The following is an 18,161-nucleotide window of genomic DNA, read 5'->3' on the forward strand; positions in this document are numbered from 1 at the left end:
ACTAAAAGATTTTAAGATTTATCTTCAAATTTATTATATAAATTTTTTGAACAATATAACTAGAATAATTACTAATAGCTACTAATAGCTAGAATAACCACGTAAAACTGACATCGTCTATAGATAATACTTCATAACACACTGTAAAATAAATTCCCATTTTTGATGTATATCTTTTGAAACGTTATATGTATCTGCCGTGATAATCGCGCACATGTCAATGGTGTTCGTGTTGATAAGAATCCGGTTCATCGTCTCCTCTATGTCCATGTGTACCATCCTCTGTGTGCATCTGATACATCTCGAGCGAACGATTTTGATCATTACAATACAACGAATAAAAGTTCACGTTTTATCATTTTATTAATCAATTTAGCTGATTATCACAAAAATGATTGAGAGAGATATCTAATATCTGTGTTGTTTATAGCTATATGAATTTATATTTATATTTCATACTTAAGATAATAATTCCTTAACAAAGTTTTAAATTTATTTTTAAAATTTTTGATAAATTTTGAGATACTTAAAATAAGTTTATCTTTATTGTTATATTTGTATTATTTTAGTTTTATTTAAATTTATTTTTTTTATAAAACTGATATCTATTTTGTCATTATTACAAAAGGTGATAGAACTTCAATATTGGAGAAACACTTAATTGTAACTTTAACTTATTATATTTTCTAAAAAGAGGAGTTTAATTGGAAGTATATTCTACTCTGGAAATAAGAATTTAATTAACAATAATAATTAATAATAATAACTTTAAATATAACTTCCATTACGACATAAATTATATCATTTATATAATAAGATTTCAATTTCGTACTACGATTTATTTGATATTTTTATTGAATTTCATTGTAAAGAGTGAAAATTTCCGGTTATAACTTTAGATAAATCCGGTTTTAGATAAATTTCTTGAAAACTACATAAAAAATACTAAATATTTAATTCTTCTCTTAGCAAGATGATCGTAAAACTATCCTGAGAAAAAACAATATATGTAGATGTCAGAATATAATATATGTAGATGTTAGAATACAGTTCCAAAATAATAATGTGTAATAGATTATTTATATTAATATTTGTCTTTCGGTAACAAAATAATGCGATAAGATATCTGCGTCGTCTTTAATGGCATTAGTAAATTAAAAAAAATAGAAATTTGTATGAGACTTTGTTACTTAGATCTAGAATTGTTGAGATAACAATTGGTTGAGATAACCACCATGTCTTCGTTCCGATAGGTTTTATCCGTCCACTCACGAGGTATCTTCCGTCTCTCGATTCGTCTTGACGGCCTTGTCTATTAATATCGTAGCCGCTTTCGAGAATAGGCTTTGGACAGCGGATACACAAACGTGGCGGTTTAACACGCCGAAGACAGTTCGTGGCTCGCTCCGATAAGGCAGCGATGACTCGCCGCGGGGAGGAAAGACGAATCCCTGATAAGGGGTCGTGCACCCCGGTTTGGCACGCGTAGTCTCTCGTTGCAATCCGCGTGTATCTAACTGCCTTCGTCATTCGTTGACGTTTCTCTGATTTTTTTACATGAATGGATCGCGCCGTTTATTGACGTTGCATTATGCAATAACTAAGAATCAATCAGTTTCTGCTCGTTACTTAATTCACTAAAAATTTAAAGATCTTAATATTGTAATACAATATTTTGCTATTGAATTCTAAATTAATTAATTCTAGATTAATTGTATAGCTTTCAAGACTTGAGTTTAGGACACACGAATAGCATGTTTCCAAATGATTTTAAATCTAAGTAAAATTAGAATTGAGTTTTTTGAATTAGACAAAAAATTAACTTCGTCAAAATACTATATACATTTTGCGGATTTTTTCTCGTCACTCGTTTATATTGCGTTATTATCTGCGTTGAGTAAATATCAGGCATCGGTGTTGTTCGCGTATGTCGCAATATCGCGTCCATGCGCGATAGTCTTTCAAACAAAGAAGCTTTTTAAAGAGCTCGTGTGACGCTGAACTATGTTTCACGCGAACCCCATAGAACTTATATATCGTAAAAAAACTCATATATTGTTATTTGATACCGATTGACATGAGAATCGCAAAAAATATCGATTTTAAATTATTCCAAGATTGATGTTATAAATATATTATAATGATTGTTTTTTCTTATCTTTTCTATTATTGATTGATTTTTTTTTGCAAACGAAAAAACAGTTGTATATGTATGAATATCTGAAGGAAAAAATAAAATATTTTATCGAATAGACATAATTTTTATACGATGAGCCTGTCTCTAAAACTTGCCATTCAAAATTCACGCAGAATGACAAGACTATTCGTTTTTTTGAAAGAAGGTGACGAAAGAAACAGTCGAGAGCACTCACCATCTCTTGACATGCCGAGGCGTAGGCACTTTTGCAACCGACAGTACTGGCACCGGTTTCTGTTTACACGGTCGACCACACAATTCTTGTTCCGCGGACATTGATAGTTGACGACTGACGACTGCGACCGCCTGAAGAAGCCCTTGCAGCCCTCGCAGGTGATCACGCCGTAATGCACGCCACTGCTCTTGTCCCCGCAAACCTTGCACGGGATTATCTCGATCTGGGCTGCAATCATAAAAGAAACGAATATTTTAATTATGAGGTCCGCTGCGACAAGATGTCTTGTGGAAAACTTTACAGCTCGTCGCAATCTGTTTATTTTACATCGAGAGAGCTTCAAAATTCACACGTGTGTATTTAATGATGTACCAACCAGTGAGTTACATTTGCATATAATCTTCCTCTCTCTTTTTTATTTCAATCTTACATTTCTTTTTTGTTTCGCTTAATTAATATAAAACTTAAAAAAATTCTATTATACATATTGAAATATTGTAAACCTTATTTTAAGGATCTAATAAAAGTATCTTTTCTTCCTTTATAAGATAGTAAAAAAAATTTTTTAGCAAATGACAATTTTCTAAATTATGTGTGTTTCGGAATTAAAATCAATATAAATTCCAATAAATTCAATGTATTTCATAAGTCACGATAAAATGTATCATATGTTACGCATTTGAATCAACAATTTGATTGCGTTTTTTTTTCTAATTTTATTTTTCCTTAATATTCTACCTCGTATCGAATTGGCTGGCAATCTACGATCGTCGAGGATCGCGCTGCCAGCGCTGGTGGGAGGCTGCGCGGATCTGTCTCTCGATCTTTCCGTCGATTGAGGACTCGTACTGTCCGCACCCCACGTAGGCCCGCCAAATCCTGACAGACTTCCTTCCATTTACGGATCTTTCTTGCTGATTTCATTTACGATTTATCGTGGGGACAATTTATTTTTCGCGGCTCGATTCTCCCTTTGAAGACCCGCGCACGTGATTGCGATCGGTCGTCCGTCAAACGGACGTCTTTGATTATTTCTTAATTAGTCTTTGCAAAATCACCCAATTAAATTTCACATTTGCGTTTTGTATGGTATTCTAAAAAAAAAAAGTGTAGCAATTGCTGCAGTTTGATAACTTGCTTTTTTATCAAGTATTTTAAATGGAATTGATGAAAAAGATTTCCAGAATTAAATTGGTACACAGAAAAAAAGTGTCAAATCAAAACTTATATACTTAAATTAATGCGTTCCTTGTTTCGTATATACGCAACAATTTATAATCTTCTCAGAAGAAAAATTTAATAATTTTAAATTTCAACAATATTATAGTCTTATTTTAATATTGTAATTGTCACTTCAAGAATATATAATTATTTAATTCTACTTTAAGAAAATTATATATAATCTTTGATTTAAAAATGTAATTTTCTATCTAATATTGTTTCTTTTCCATTCAAGAAAATTAGATCTTAAATCATAAGAATATATTTTTCTTGATTGAACTATATAAAATGGCTTTATTTAAGGAAGTAATTATTCAAGCAATTATATTTTTCTTTAATTAACGCAATATAATCTCATTTCCATGTTAAAATTAAATATATTTTCAAAAGAAGAATGTTCTTTTTTTCTATATATTAGTATGTAATATTTTAACGTTCAATTGTGTATTTATCTCGTTAACTGAATCTAATTTATTTATTATAAAATGTCAGAATATACATTCTTAGGGGACAAATAATTAGATAAAATAAGAGGAATATAATAAATTCAAATAAGAGGATAAATAAATTCAAAATAAGAGGATAAATAAATTCAAAATAAGAGGATTATTATAATAATAATTTCGAACACATATATATATATATATATATATATATATATATATAAAAAGATTGAATATTGTGTCTAAGTTTTTGCGAAAAATAATATTTCTATATAAGCGAGATAATTTTACGAGTGTCAAAGTCTATTATCGTTATCTGCTAGAATTCGATTCCAATTCTTCGTTCGCTTATCAACAATAAAGAAGATAATAATATCTAGACAGACATTGTGCTATCATAATTTAATTCTTTTTAGTAAATATTAATACACAAACTACATCTCTTTGGTTATTGAAATATCAAATTGAGAAATTGAGAAATCTTTTTCGAATGATCGATAAATCGAAAAGAAAGTATAATCTTTTGATTAAATATTGACAAATTTTAATCGTTTCTGCAGTTTTTTAAATTGAATTCACACATATTTCTAACATAAAGCGTATATCTTTTACGCATTAAAACGAAGGAATGTGAAAGCAAATTTTCCATTCGCAACACGATTTATTCTTTCAACTTGCCAAGGGAATCGGCGATTCCCGAGGTCGAAAAAACGAAGGCACGAAACTCGGGTGGCGCGCGGCAACAGGAAAACGATTTCGCGAGGCGAAAAAAAGGGCGGACGGAGCGGGCTCGAGAGATACGCATATAAGACGATTCACACGCGTGTGCGTGAAGCATGCGTGGTTTCGGTGCGTGCGGCCGGTCGCGGCCGTTTGGATGTATCGCGCCTCTCGCGTCCGGCAACTCTAGCGCCACGAGCAGAGCGTCGAGGCGCTTGCACCATACGTATACCCGGCCGAACATTACATAACCGAGAACGATGAACCCAGAGTACAGTCACCCGGCACGCTCGCATCTTCGACGTGCGTCATGCGGAGAGTGCAGCGGCACAACGGACAGCGCTATACCCGGAACTCCCGAAATCGAAACGATCGCCGATATAACGTCGATACACATCGAGATTTCTATTCGATATAATTTTTAAATGAAATGTCCATTAAATAATAATAATAAACGCGAAAACGACACATGATCTCTTGCTTTATGGCAGATATAGAATAACGTTGAACGATGTATCGAATTTAATATCCGCAGCAGTGTAATAAAATGGAGCACGTATCATGTAATTGATTTTGTTCGTTATATCTATTACTTGCGAGGAGTATTTTTGAGATTTCTTTTTGAAAATTATATGGCATTATATCATCAAGCTTTATTTTCTTCAATTTGCCTCGATAATAATGTTTAATAATGATAAATAATTAATTCCACGAGGAATTCTTCTTTTATTTAGTAGTTTTATATAAGTCTAGCGATATGATTTTCTCTTCGATTTATCTTTTGCTTTTTTTATATTGTAGTGACATTTTTTGTTTCTTTTTTTAAATTACATTATTTATTACGACAATATAATATGTATTTGTGCTAAAGCTGAATAAAGCGTAATTATATGATTTCTTTTATCTGATCTAAATATACAGATTGTTCAACATTTAATGCAATTGCATTTTGAAATACGTAAATCTTAATTACATGAGTGATATATACATATGATTGTCTTACTCCAGATATTTTCTGCTGTTAATCTATATATTTTATTTTAATTTTTCGAGCTATAACTCGACTACTTTCTTTGTTATAATAAGGTTTATTCAACCGAATTTAAGAGATGCAGTGTCAAGTGTATTTATGATATATAAATGAATTTCCTATAAATTATAATTTCCTACAAATTAATTTATGTAACTTTTTCGCGGAAACTATTATAATATAATTACGATATCGAGAACATATTTTGGAAAATAGAATTATCTATATATATATGTGTGTGTAAGATTATATTTTTTAAATTATCTCGGACAAAATCATCAAACCGTCATTTTTAAAATATGTTTCAAGATCATTATGCTTAATTGTCGATCAAGACGAATAAACGCTTGAAGATAAAATTTCTGGAAATTCTCGCAAAACCATAGAATTTATGCACGTTTTTCCACATTGATAGACGCAATATGAAATAGAAACAATTTCACATGCCACATCGCGCGTAGAGTACATCAATAATATTGGACATAAACTTCCCATTGCAGAGTGAAATTTGATTTTCGTCGAATCCTGAATCTCCTCAGAGATGAACAGTCTTTCGTCCAAAGTGCGTGCAACTCGCGCAAGCGCGACAGAAAAGCACGGGATCACGCATATGCACGCGTGCACACGCGCTCTTCCTCGCGGTATCTTTCACCTGGAGACCTTCTAGTCGCACAACTCGTTTACACTCTGTGTCGCATACGTTTCACATGACACGCACACGCACACGCACAGGCCGCGTACACTTGTACGTAATCACGATTTTTATCTGACGAGCCGATGGAGAACGTAAAATCGACGAAAAGAGGAAAAAGACAAAGAGAAGGTCACTTTCGCAAATCGATTCTCGTCGATGGATCGCGCTTCCGTTTGCCCGCGTGTCTGAAAGAGATGATAACGACGAGAAAATCTCGGAGAGTGTCTCGGAGAAACTGGTGCAATGACGAATAGGAGATGAAGCAAAGTGGAGGAGACGAGATCTGGGAAAGGGAGAGGAGGGCGAGAGAATGTCCGTATATTATATATGTTAACACGCGTCGTATGGCATCGAGACACTCGCGGCCGCGATCATTTCTCTTCGGTCGATCGGGAATTTCGGGAGACACCCGGAGTAATGCGTGTAAACGAGCGAGCGTCCTCTCTCTCTCTCTCTCTCGCATCCTTCTCTCTCACGAAGAGAACACCGACCTCCTCGCTCACGTTCGCGCACACGGCTGGAAAAACTCGCGGAAAGTTCACGACTGACGGTATGAATATTTCGGGGGTTTTGACGAGCCGCGCCGGCAGTAAACGTGTCGGACGAGGAAGGAGTGAATGAGAGGGAAAAAGATGGAGAGATAGAGCGCGTGTTTGCCCGCGCCTCGCGAACAGAAGAGAGAAAGAGAGAGAGAGAGAGAGAAAACGAGAGAGACGGAGACGGGGCGAGCGTGAATCAAAGGAAGGAAAGAGCGAGAGAGAGATAGAGGGAGGGAGGGAGACGGAGGGAGATGTTTTTCGGGGACCGGCGTTAGCGGGCTGGCATCTCACAATATGTCAGAACTCCCCGCGCCCCCCCTTCTTCACGCGACGACGCGGAGGGTCACTGAACTACGCGCCTCCGCTGATGATGGCCGAGTGCCTCACCCTTTGCTCCCTCCACCCCCCTTCCCCCCCGTCTTTCCATCTGACACCATCTCCCACCCTTTTGACGGCAAAACGACCCCCACCGCCCCCGCGAAGACTACCGAACGTTGTCGGCGACGGCCGATCCGCGTCGGAAAGGACCGAAAGCCGCGCCGGCCGGATTACGAGCGTGCAGCGCGCGCTTTCTGATCTCGACTCGTGCGACGCGTTTGCTTTATTAGCGCGCCTTGTTAAGGTCACTGGCGTGCTACCTAAATGCATGCGCGTATCGTGTTTCCCGCATCGGAAACGCGGCTCGCGTAATTTTGGGGGTTTTCGTGGCGGGGATACCGTCGCGATTCTTGTTTTTCTTTTTTTTTCTTTTTTTCTTCAGAACGAGCGACTTGCCGGCGAAAACAAGGGATGAGAATATAAACAGTATTTGCCTTTCTTTTAAGATATCTTGAATGAATTTTTTTTCGTAATGCGTGATAAAGATTCCTTATTTCGATTCAATGACACGAAATATGACTGTAAATAAAGGAAGAACCTTATTTTTTATTTACTTGTCAAATTGTTTAACAAACAAATGAGAGATAAGTGACAAATTTTTCTTATATATTTAATATCATTTTTATACATATATATAAACTATACAAATAATTCTAATTATTTTATCAATTTTACCAGCATGTTTACACATTGTGTATAAATGAGTGACATTCCTCATCAATTTAATACATTTTCTTTTTGTTTTTAAATATTAAATTCGCTTCGTTCCGATCAGCTGATCCTTCTTATGTGACACCATCTGTATTCTCGTGTTTCGTAAACTAGTAGCATCTACAGAAATTCTTCTTTCATACATTAGAAGGTTTTTTTCTGACATTATTATCTGATCCTTCATTCCTTTCTACTTACGTTCACATCACGGTCATCCCATCCCTTATTCGGTACTTTATCATTGCAACTATTTCCCTTCCCTCTTTCCTTTCATTTTTCCTTCATTACGACTCTCTTTCTCTCTCTATTCTTTCCCGAACACGCGTTTCATCCCCTCCATCTCCCCACTGCGCCGTTCTTTCCACGCCATTTTACTCCTTCCTTCTCTCTTCGTTCCCTCACCGCCGTTCTCCTCCTACCTCATCGTTCCCCATTGTCCTCGCTCACCTCCCCGTCCTCTCTCTTCTCGCACTCGCCGCTCACTCTGAGTGATTTCCTCCACTCTCCCCCTCGCCGTGTCCCTTTCGCTCCTTCGCTCATTTATTGCATAACCGTGCACACGAGGTTGCCAACCTGCGCCGCGTAATACTCTATAAATACATTTCGCAAATAAATATTCGCGCGACGACGATATGCATGCGCGCGAGTCGGCGATTGCAAGGCGTCGTCACTATCGTCGTCGTTGTTGTCGGTTCGCCTTTCTTGCCGTGGAATTCAACATGTAAGATTGCGCGGATAAAGTAGATAAGCCAGCTTTTGATAACGAGATGGGTGCCAGTGGCTGATGCATATACTGATTCCGTTTATTTACATTGCTTGTTGTTTAGGAAACGGGCGAGATAACGATTATCATTAAATTTATCGCTTACCAATCGCAATAATTTGGTATTAAAAATTTTTCACGTATAATAAATTAATTTGGATTAATCTAAAGCATCTGGATCTACTTTTTGATCGTAAATCTTTGATATACATTTTTGACGTAAGATCGTAAAGATTTTAATATCGCATGTATTTTAAATATCATAGATTAATACAAGTTTTCTAGTCGCCACCGAAAGAAAGAGATATCTATCGTTATTTATAAGTCTTTAATGTCATAATATTGTTATTTATAAGTCTTTAATGTCATCAATGTAAAGAGTCTGTAAACATCACGTATATATAGACTATATCAAAATTTAAAAAGAAATATCATGTATGAAAAGTGTATAAAAATGTTATCGATGCGCCATGTGTGCGTGCTAATTACTCAAACAATCACTTGTAATTAATAACTTTGATTATTCCGTCACCCAATTTACACAAATATTGAGTCGTACAACTGAGGCATAACACAAGATGGAACCATTTTTCAGAGTCGGGTGCGTAACGATTCGAATGTAACGTAGATATGAGCGAGTGCAAAGGGTTAACGTCGCCGCTCGTTCGCTCGCATTCACGCGACACGCAGAGGGCTGACGTCACTTCTGACCGGTCCCGAGACGACGAACTTTAAGACAGGCGTTTCCGAGCGGTATAATAAACGTCGAACGCGTAATTCGTGCCAAGTCCGCGCGTAATGCTGTAACCGCGGTATAGCAATACGCTCGTCATCTCGGAAAGCTCGCGAGGTTCAACGACTCTCTCTCGGGCTATTATCCGTCGTACGAGCGACGCGCATTGTTTGGCGAACGATCGTAGGCGATACGCCGAGATTTCGACGACGCAGATCGTGATGACTAAACTGCTATCCTTGTTAACCCATTTCAGCGACGAAATGGAAGAGAATGTAGGAATGTAAAATACTACGCGTAGAAATTGATCATACTAAAGATACAATTTCTTTCATTTTTTTTTCAAGAAAATATAAATTTCAGACGACTATTAAATAGAGGGAGGAAGAAAGAATATATGTACATAATTTATGTACACATTGTATTTTAAAATATAATTCTACTATATATTATATAATTTTGTGGATTATATTTATAATATATTATATATAAATGTAACTCATAAAATTAAATATCTGATTTCAGGTGGATCCAAGACACGACAGATATTTCGCTTTTGTCACTTTAGAAATAATAATAAATAAAAATTAATTAATTAAATCCAACAAAAAATTCTTGTATGTATTTTCTCATCATACTCTTTTTTAAATAAAATATAATTTTTTTAAATTTTTGTATCAATTTGCATTTTAATATCATTTTATCTATTCTTCTGGCTATTAATGAGAGACCTAGTTTGTGCCCGTAACACGATGATTAATAAAAATTCAACGATACCATGTACCAATATCAGATTATTTTATTAAATTTTAAAAATGATGTATATATAATTGGAACTTGAATAATATATAAAATCGTTAAACACGAATGAAAATTTAAATAGAAATTCTTTAAATCAGGTGAATTTCATAAGAAATTAAATATCTTGAAAAATCATCTGAATGTGTTAAAACGTTCGGATCAATCCGCTATTAATCACCAAATATGATATGGAGATTATTATAACGCGATAAAAAACGAATCCATTAATATCATTTTATCTCATTTGATTGGAAAAAGAAGCTTTGCCTCTAAATAGATATCAATTCTGAATATTTATTGATAACATCGCAACGATAATTGATGCAAACTCGACGTCAGCAGATAATGCTATTTTTTTCTGTCCCGCATTATATTGGTAACATGAGTATATAATCATCGGGCTTTTTCATATAAAATTCTAAATACATTTAATTGATGGAGAAAATTGATACATTATAGTGATATATCGATGTAGAATATGTTCCCGTATATTACTATGCGTTTTTTTTTTATTTGTTAGGTAATATCTGCAATATTATCTCAAACTTTAATTCAAGAGATCATATGATTAATTGTAATTATAATAAAATAATTTATTTTTAATTAACTTGTAAGTTGTTTCTATAACTTGTGTTTCTATAACTTGTTTCTATAACCTGTTGTTTCTATAACTTTGGATTTTCCTTAGACAGATTAATTTCAGGAAACTAAACTAAAATTATGACTTCTTCGAATTTTTTGTACATATAAATAATGTCTATGAATATGTGTCATATTTTATTGTTACTTTTCTTTCTTTCATTTTGTATTTTATTAATTTTTATATTATAATGTTTAAGTTTTTTTATTTATTGGTGTGCAAATATTATTATTATGAGTATGTATATCTTTTGTTTTATGAGTTAACAATAATGTTCACAGATTATATATCAAGAGACGTATATTCTTAAAGGATTATCATGTATAAATAAATACATTTTCTCTGTCGCGTACTACGACTTACTTTCATACCGATTGCTTCGCGTTCTGACCTACATTCGGGTCGAGATTCACTGTATGTGTATGTGTGTGTATATTTATGTGTGTATATGTGTGTCTGTGTGTGTGTGTGTGTGTGTGCACTCGCTACGACCATGCACTGGTTTCATGAATCGCACTCTAGGAATTGTACTATAACACAAGAAATCGAGCATGGCAAATGCTTGTAAGTCTTGTAATAGCGACATTCGAGGTTTAAAATTAAATCATGAGAGCACAGATCTATGCATACTAAAAATGGCATATTAGCTTTTGAGATTAAACTTTAAGTGCTCCAGTTATTCTTTTAAGTTGCGATGACATTATTAATATGATGAATTTCAAAAGTTAAATCTGTAAATAAGAGTAATATTACAATTTTATATCAATGATCGACACATTTGTTATTATATTCAGCTCTGTAATATGCTCTAGAAAAAAGCTTTCGCAAGAGAGACGTTGATTCTGTTGGAAATAATATCTTTGTTTAATATAAATTGTTAGAGATCGAAACTTGTTAATGGATATGACTTTTTCGAGTTTTTTACATATAAATAATGACATATAACCATAAAAATGATGAACTTTGATTAGTTACACCGATAAACATTCATCATTAATATAGTATAGATTAGTATAATATAGATTATAGTATAGATTATAGTATAGATTATTACAAAGTTAAATCTAGATTTTAAATATTGATTTGATTTTAAGATTCAAGAATTAAAGCTTTCTCATCAAATGACCTACATTTGCTAATTTTGTAATTTTCAGATTCATCGTTTATAATTCTGTCAAGCAAGAACTTAAAAAAGTAATGTGGCAAATAATATAAAGTTAAATGACGTTTATAAAATTATGCATGTCATTAAACAAATGTAATAATAAATGAATATTATATTTCTTAATTATCTCTTGGCTACATACGCATGAAGTGACTACTACAACGAAGTTAATTATAAATCCAATAATACGTATTTAATTTTTTGAATCAAGAGAGAGAGAAAACGAGAGAAAGAGAGCGAGAGAGAGAATATTTTAAATTATTTTCAAATATTAAAGCGATGAAATTATCAAGTTATTGAAATATAAAAAATAAATGTGATAAGATCACTTTTAAATGCAATAATGAAGATTTTATATATTCTTCAGATACTCTCTAGTAGTTTATACAATATTCATCGAAATTAAATTTCACAGCAATAATTTGTAATAATTAATGTTTAACCGCTTTCGAGAATCACTTTTACATTTTCTGTCTTTAATTTTTTAAACTTATTTAACTTTTAATAAAATAAAGTAAAAGCAAAATATCTCTTGTATATTACACCTTTTTATTTTGTATATCTTGCAAACATTTTTTTGATATTTATAAAATATTATTAATAAAATGTTTTTTTTTCATAGAACCACTTTTCACAGAAAATAAAAATTCAGGCAACCGCGTCATGTTTTTCACGGAAAACATTGGACATGAGTAGAGAGAAAAACATTGGACATGAGTAGAGAGAAAAACAAAGAGTTAATAATATTATTCTGCGAACGGTTCCGGCCAGAAGCTCAACGCCGACTGATCGGTATAATGATAACTGATCTTCAGAGAGTTATGCAACTCTCTCGATTTTGCCCCAGTTTATGAGAGATGCAATCGAATAGATGAGCTTTGAAGACACACGAAGCACGATTACTCTCATGCTCTTTCTCTTCTCTCTCCTATCTATCTTTCTTTCTTTCGCTCGATCGCGAACAAAAATGACTTGTTACAGTTTCCTTAAGAGAGGCCCCAGATGTGGTAATGCTTGCGACACCGATAGTCTCACAGTGATACACGTACACGCAGCCGATCGAAAGATCACTCGCTGCCAAGATCGTCCGGCATTCGAAATGATCTTCGGATTTGGGCCGGGCGAGACGCGAATAGCTGTTTCATATAATACTGTAGTGAACACGCGTCTAAACAGCACCGTTATGAATGTGTCCGGACGTATATTGCGAATCTATTTCAGTTCAGCTTCCTGGAGAACGCTATGCACGCACAATCAATCTATCCGTTAAGTGTATCAACGACGATGTATTTTTATATTCAAAACAATGTATACATCTCAAGGAATACAAAGCAATAGAATAAATACAAGATATTCTGCATAATTTTTTTGAATACATCGACGCATTCTTAGGATATAATTCTATTGATTTTCGCGAAATAATAATAATAAGTACTTTTGCAGCAATTTATTAAACATATGATCGAGTTTTAAGAATTGTCAAGATGAAAATATAAATAAAATTTCATTTTATTGCGAGCAATCGCTCTTGCCGCATTTCAATGCTCGAGACGACTGTGTTAGATTGTGTTATACTGAGCGCGTCGTCATCTGCGGAACGTTGACCTTTACTTTTTGGCATTTTGTTCTCTCGTGTGCTAAGACTTTGATTATATCGGTCGTTGATTCGTCCAAGCATTTCCAGCGCGACAGAGACCTTACTTTTCACAGATCATGGATTATGTAAACCTTTGTTTGCACAATAAATCCTACATTCCATATCGCGCGTTTAATGTACAAAATTTAACAAATGTTCGAAATCTTTGATACAAAATCACACACACACACATACATTAAATATTTCTTAAATTATATTCTACCTTTAAACGAAATTATATAAAATTTCAATAAAAATCAATAAGGATAAAAAATTGTCCGAATGAACTTTTTATAAATAAAACATATAATTAAATAAAATCTTATAGAATGCGATATAAATTATCTGTCCGACACGTACATAAATCATAGCTAATTTGTAAAGAGAGAGAGAGAGAGAGAGGAAGAGAGAAAAACTTCGATTAATAAAAACAAATAAACAAAAGCCAATTAAAAGAGCGCAACAAATCTTAGTACGAATTCAATAGTGACAAACGTATGGGGGGCTCACTGTACTATACTGTAATAAAGCGTATGTCCACGTCGCACTCATTGACAACTCGGTTCGCGGTTTTAGACGACGGTTGCTTCGACGACGGCATATATCGACGCAATATAGTTTCATATTATCTACTCTTCGTGCAATGAGGAAGACGTATTTCATAATTCCATCGACATAGGTACCTATTGTTCTTTATGTGTACTCTCATCGCCCTATTGCGATAGCCGCATAGGCTATAGTCAGGAAGTGGATATATAAAATTCAAGCCCCTCCTTCAAGAGAACAAGATAATATAACTTCAATTCAATCAATTTCTGCAGAACATTAGATCTCGCAATTTCGAACTCTAGCATGATTGAAGGCTTGACATAAAATTCTGATTATAAAAGTGTGATTTATATTTCTTTAAATAAAATTATTTCAAGACACAATACTCTAATTGATACTGTAAGTATTATAAAAACTGCAAGTATTTATAAAAGCGTCGAGATATCGCGTAAGAGAAGAATTTTTCTTGAAGTTTTCTTTTTTTTGTCTCGAAATACCCAGCAAAGTAGCTTATCTAAAGCTCTTTATTTTTAGCATTTATATAATATCGTTTATCTCAATCTTAAATTTAATAAAATCATCTTTATCTTTACTATATCTTGAAAATTTTTTAAATAAGTATTATTGATCAATTATTGAATATTATTGTCTAACATTTGTCGCTCAAAAATTCAGTTATTTTTTGTTCAAATAATAGATTTTTCTATTTTAAGTTTTAATTTAGATTATATGAATAAGAAAAATGATGAAAACTGTGTCAGGTCAGATTTCGTTAGACTCGATTAATTTAATGAAGAATGATTCTCTCTCTTTGACGTGAAAAATAGATATGAATCATTTGAGATGTGATGTATTTCTCACGTTAATGAAAGGGTTTTATTGTACACAATTATACACGTGTTTTATGTCATTGCATTGTATTCCTCATCATCATGCGATCGACGAATAGAGACGGTACGAATCATGCAACGAGTCATTGGTGGGTATCGAGCCGTAACAATTCAATGTCGATGAAATCTCACTTCGATTGCATATCGAAACAATGACACGCGCCTTCGAAATCACGAATTCATTTTAAATTCGCAAAGAAAGGGTAGATATTAATCTCTTTTCTTCTCTATAAATAGTAGTCCTAAGACCCTTTCAATTATGCCATTACACTCATCCAAAATAGATAAAAGAAAAAAAGCATCTCTGTACCAGAGAGAGGAGCAACTCGGATGACGAAAGGGAAAACCGATCCCGAAATCGATATCGAACAATTACCGGATGTAAGCGCGGAAAAAGGGGGTAGGCAAAAGTGGAGGAACGGAAAAGAAGAAGGAGAGTGAGAAAGAGCGAGATGCACAGGTCGCGTCAACGGACGTAAAAGCGAGCGATGTCCAGTTCTTTCCCTCCCCCTCCCCTCTTCCCCCTCGGGTACCCTCCTCACCCCCCGCGTGCGAAAAGTCAACGTTTTTCCGGCGGTCAATACGAGGAGAGAAACGAGCGGGCGACCGGGTGTCGGAAGGTTAGTAACTTGGTCAACGGTGAACGACCGGGAGTCTGCATCACGCCTGCGCCGTTACGCCGCTGACCCAGATGCGCGCAACGTGATTGCCGCTCGGCCGTTCTCGTCGATCCTCGGCGGCCCCCCTTAGGGGGCCCCGCGCGGCCGCCCCGCGGCTGACCCACATCGCCGTTACTACTGCTGGCCGTCACTACTCGCCGCGTGGACGGCGATGCGCGAGCGTTCTTCCTTTTGCGCTTCTCCTCGCGCGATCCTTTCCTTCGCAATTTTTTCTTTTTTCTTATGCCACGTTAATCCCCCCGACATCCACGCGTATATGGACGCCGAGGCTTTGGAGCTCTAGGGAAAAAAAAATGTGAATATTTATGACGGACGTGTTATCTGTTGCAATCCATCGTATGTCAATCATTTGTCATAATAATAGCACACGTGGTATAGTACTTTATTAAGTAATCCAGCCGACTGTCGTTAAAACTATTAACGGGTATTAATCGATTTTAATTATTTCGCATTCCGACTTTGTAGCGCAGAAACATTTATGCAATTTTGTTTATGTAAGAGAAATATATATATATATATATATATATATATATATATATATATCTTGTTATATAGTAATAAATGAATATTTGATATATTAAGCTGATTTCACAGTTGATATGTTAATTCGATAAATACTTGAATTTCGAATTTATATGGCATTTACGTGATTGTGGCGAATGTTATTATATATCGTAATATATGGTATAATATAATACCAGTATGCTTTATTTATTATTATTTGATATTCTTCGTATTATTTTTTGATATATTTATATAAATAAAAATATTTATCGATTCCATCGATTCCATCGATTAGAATTGTATGTTTGCATAAGCTGTTTTTTCTTAAGAACAAATCTAAAGAGACTATTTGATCTTTTCCTAATTAAGAATAAAGTAAAAATTAGAAACTTGTATATCTTATGTATAATATATATATTTTATATATATTATTTTGTAAAATTATATATCAATTAATTATCAATGTCTAAACAAACATATTCTTGTATCTTCCTCTTTCATATATAATGATGGCTTAATTGGGATTTTCAAATTTCTCCAAAGTTTGCATGAACGATATTGTATTCTTAAATAAAGTCGGAAAATATAAAATCGAGAAAATATCTTCTGAAGAAGTACGACTCTTTACGTATATTAATATTCTAACATACAAACTATGTAACGCATTAAGTTATGAAATAATCATGCAGATTTTCTTGCTGTTTGAATCTGCGCCCCTTTTCGCGTTCTGCACCACAGAATTCTCCAAGGTCTATCATCTACGCGACTTCACTGAGAACTTCGCGTTCTCCGATTTCAATCGGATCTCCAAACGCGACGTGAAAAGCCTTTTTGCGCTCCACCCTTTTGCAACGATTTCTTTTATGTGTGTCAAGGACTCGAACGTAATCTTCTTACATGTCGCTGCATCTTCAGCTTTATACAAGCGAAAAGATAATATTTTATTATTTTGATTTACTATGCAGTTTTATTCCGTCGAGTGAAATCGAACATTGCGTAGATTTAACGAGCCTTCGAAAAGTGAAAAATCTATACAAGGTATCTCAGAGAAACTGTGTAATAATAATAAAGTACAACAAATTCTTTGACAAATTTTGAAAAATTCTTTTTAACGAATTTGTTCTTAGAAAAATTTAATTAAATCCTCTTCACAATTTTAATATCTTTAATATTAAATATTTTAAAAATTATATCTAAAAGAATAATTTTTTTAAATAAAGCATTTTTAATTAATTTGTTTCATGTATTTGACTTTATTTTCAATTTAAAATAACTTCGTATTTTGCTTCTATACAATTTTTATTATCTCAGTCTATAAATGTGCGACAAAATATCTGTATCTTAAAATATCTTTTAAAATACAGATTTATTGGAATACCCTATATACGAAATGTCAAGAGAGCGTTCACCGATTGCAAACTTTTTGTTTCGTCTTTTCAGTTTATGCGACCCTGAAGTCGCTTTCATTTGCACGATAACACGAGTGATCGACGTGCGAAATGTGCGCGGTGAAATTTAGAAAGCACGCCCGCATCGACGTGCTTGCGACCCACGTGCATTTAATATTGGGCACACAATCGGGATATTTGAATACATATTACGTGTACATGAGCACGCAGGTGAATTATGCCATCAAAGAGCCGTCCGCTCTATTGTCATTCGCAAATCAAACTACAGTGAAGTAAATTAGTA

General features: G+C 34.2%; 1 protein-coding gene across 3 annotated transcripts in view; it reads right to left on the bottom strand.

The window, feature by feature from the left end:
• The window catches only part of LOC105249476 (probable nuclear hormone receptor HR3), a 94,801-nt gene that overhangs the window by 18,348 nt on the left and 58,292 nt on the right, over positions 1-18,161 (bottom strand). For 2 of the 3 annotated variants that reach the window (XM_025409731.1, XM_025409727.1), the window contains one exon: positions 2,373-2,600. In XM_025409731.1, coding sequence (XP_025265516.1) covers positions 2,373-2,600 — 228 coding nt within the window. Of the gene's footprint in view, positions 1-2,372; positions 2,601-3,110; positions 3,504-18,161 lie in introns of those variants that run through there. The other variant, XM_025409724.1, reaches the window with a different exon arrangement.

This window comes from Camponotus floridanus, unplaced genomic scaffold (genome assembly GCF_003227725.1).
Source record: "Camponotus floridanus strain SB8 unplaced genomic scaffold, Cflo_v7.5 scaffold10, whole genome shotgun sequence".
In the NCBI taxonomy this organism is placed as follows: domain Eukaryota; kingdom Metazoa; phylum Arthropoda; class Insecta; order Hymenoptera; family Formicidae; genus Camponotus; species Camponotus floridanus.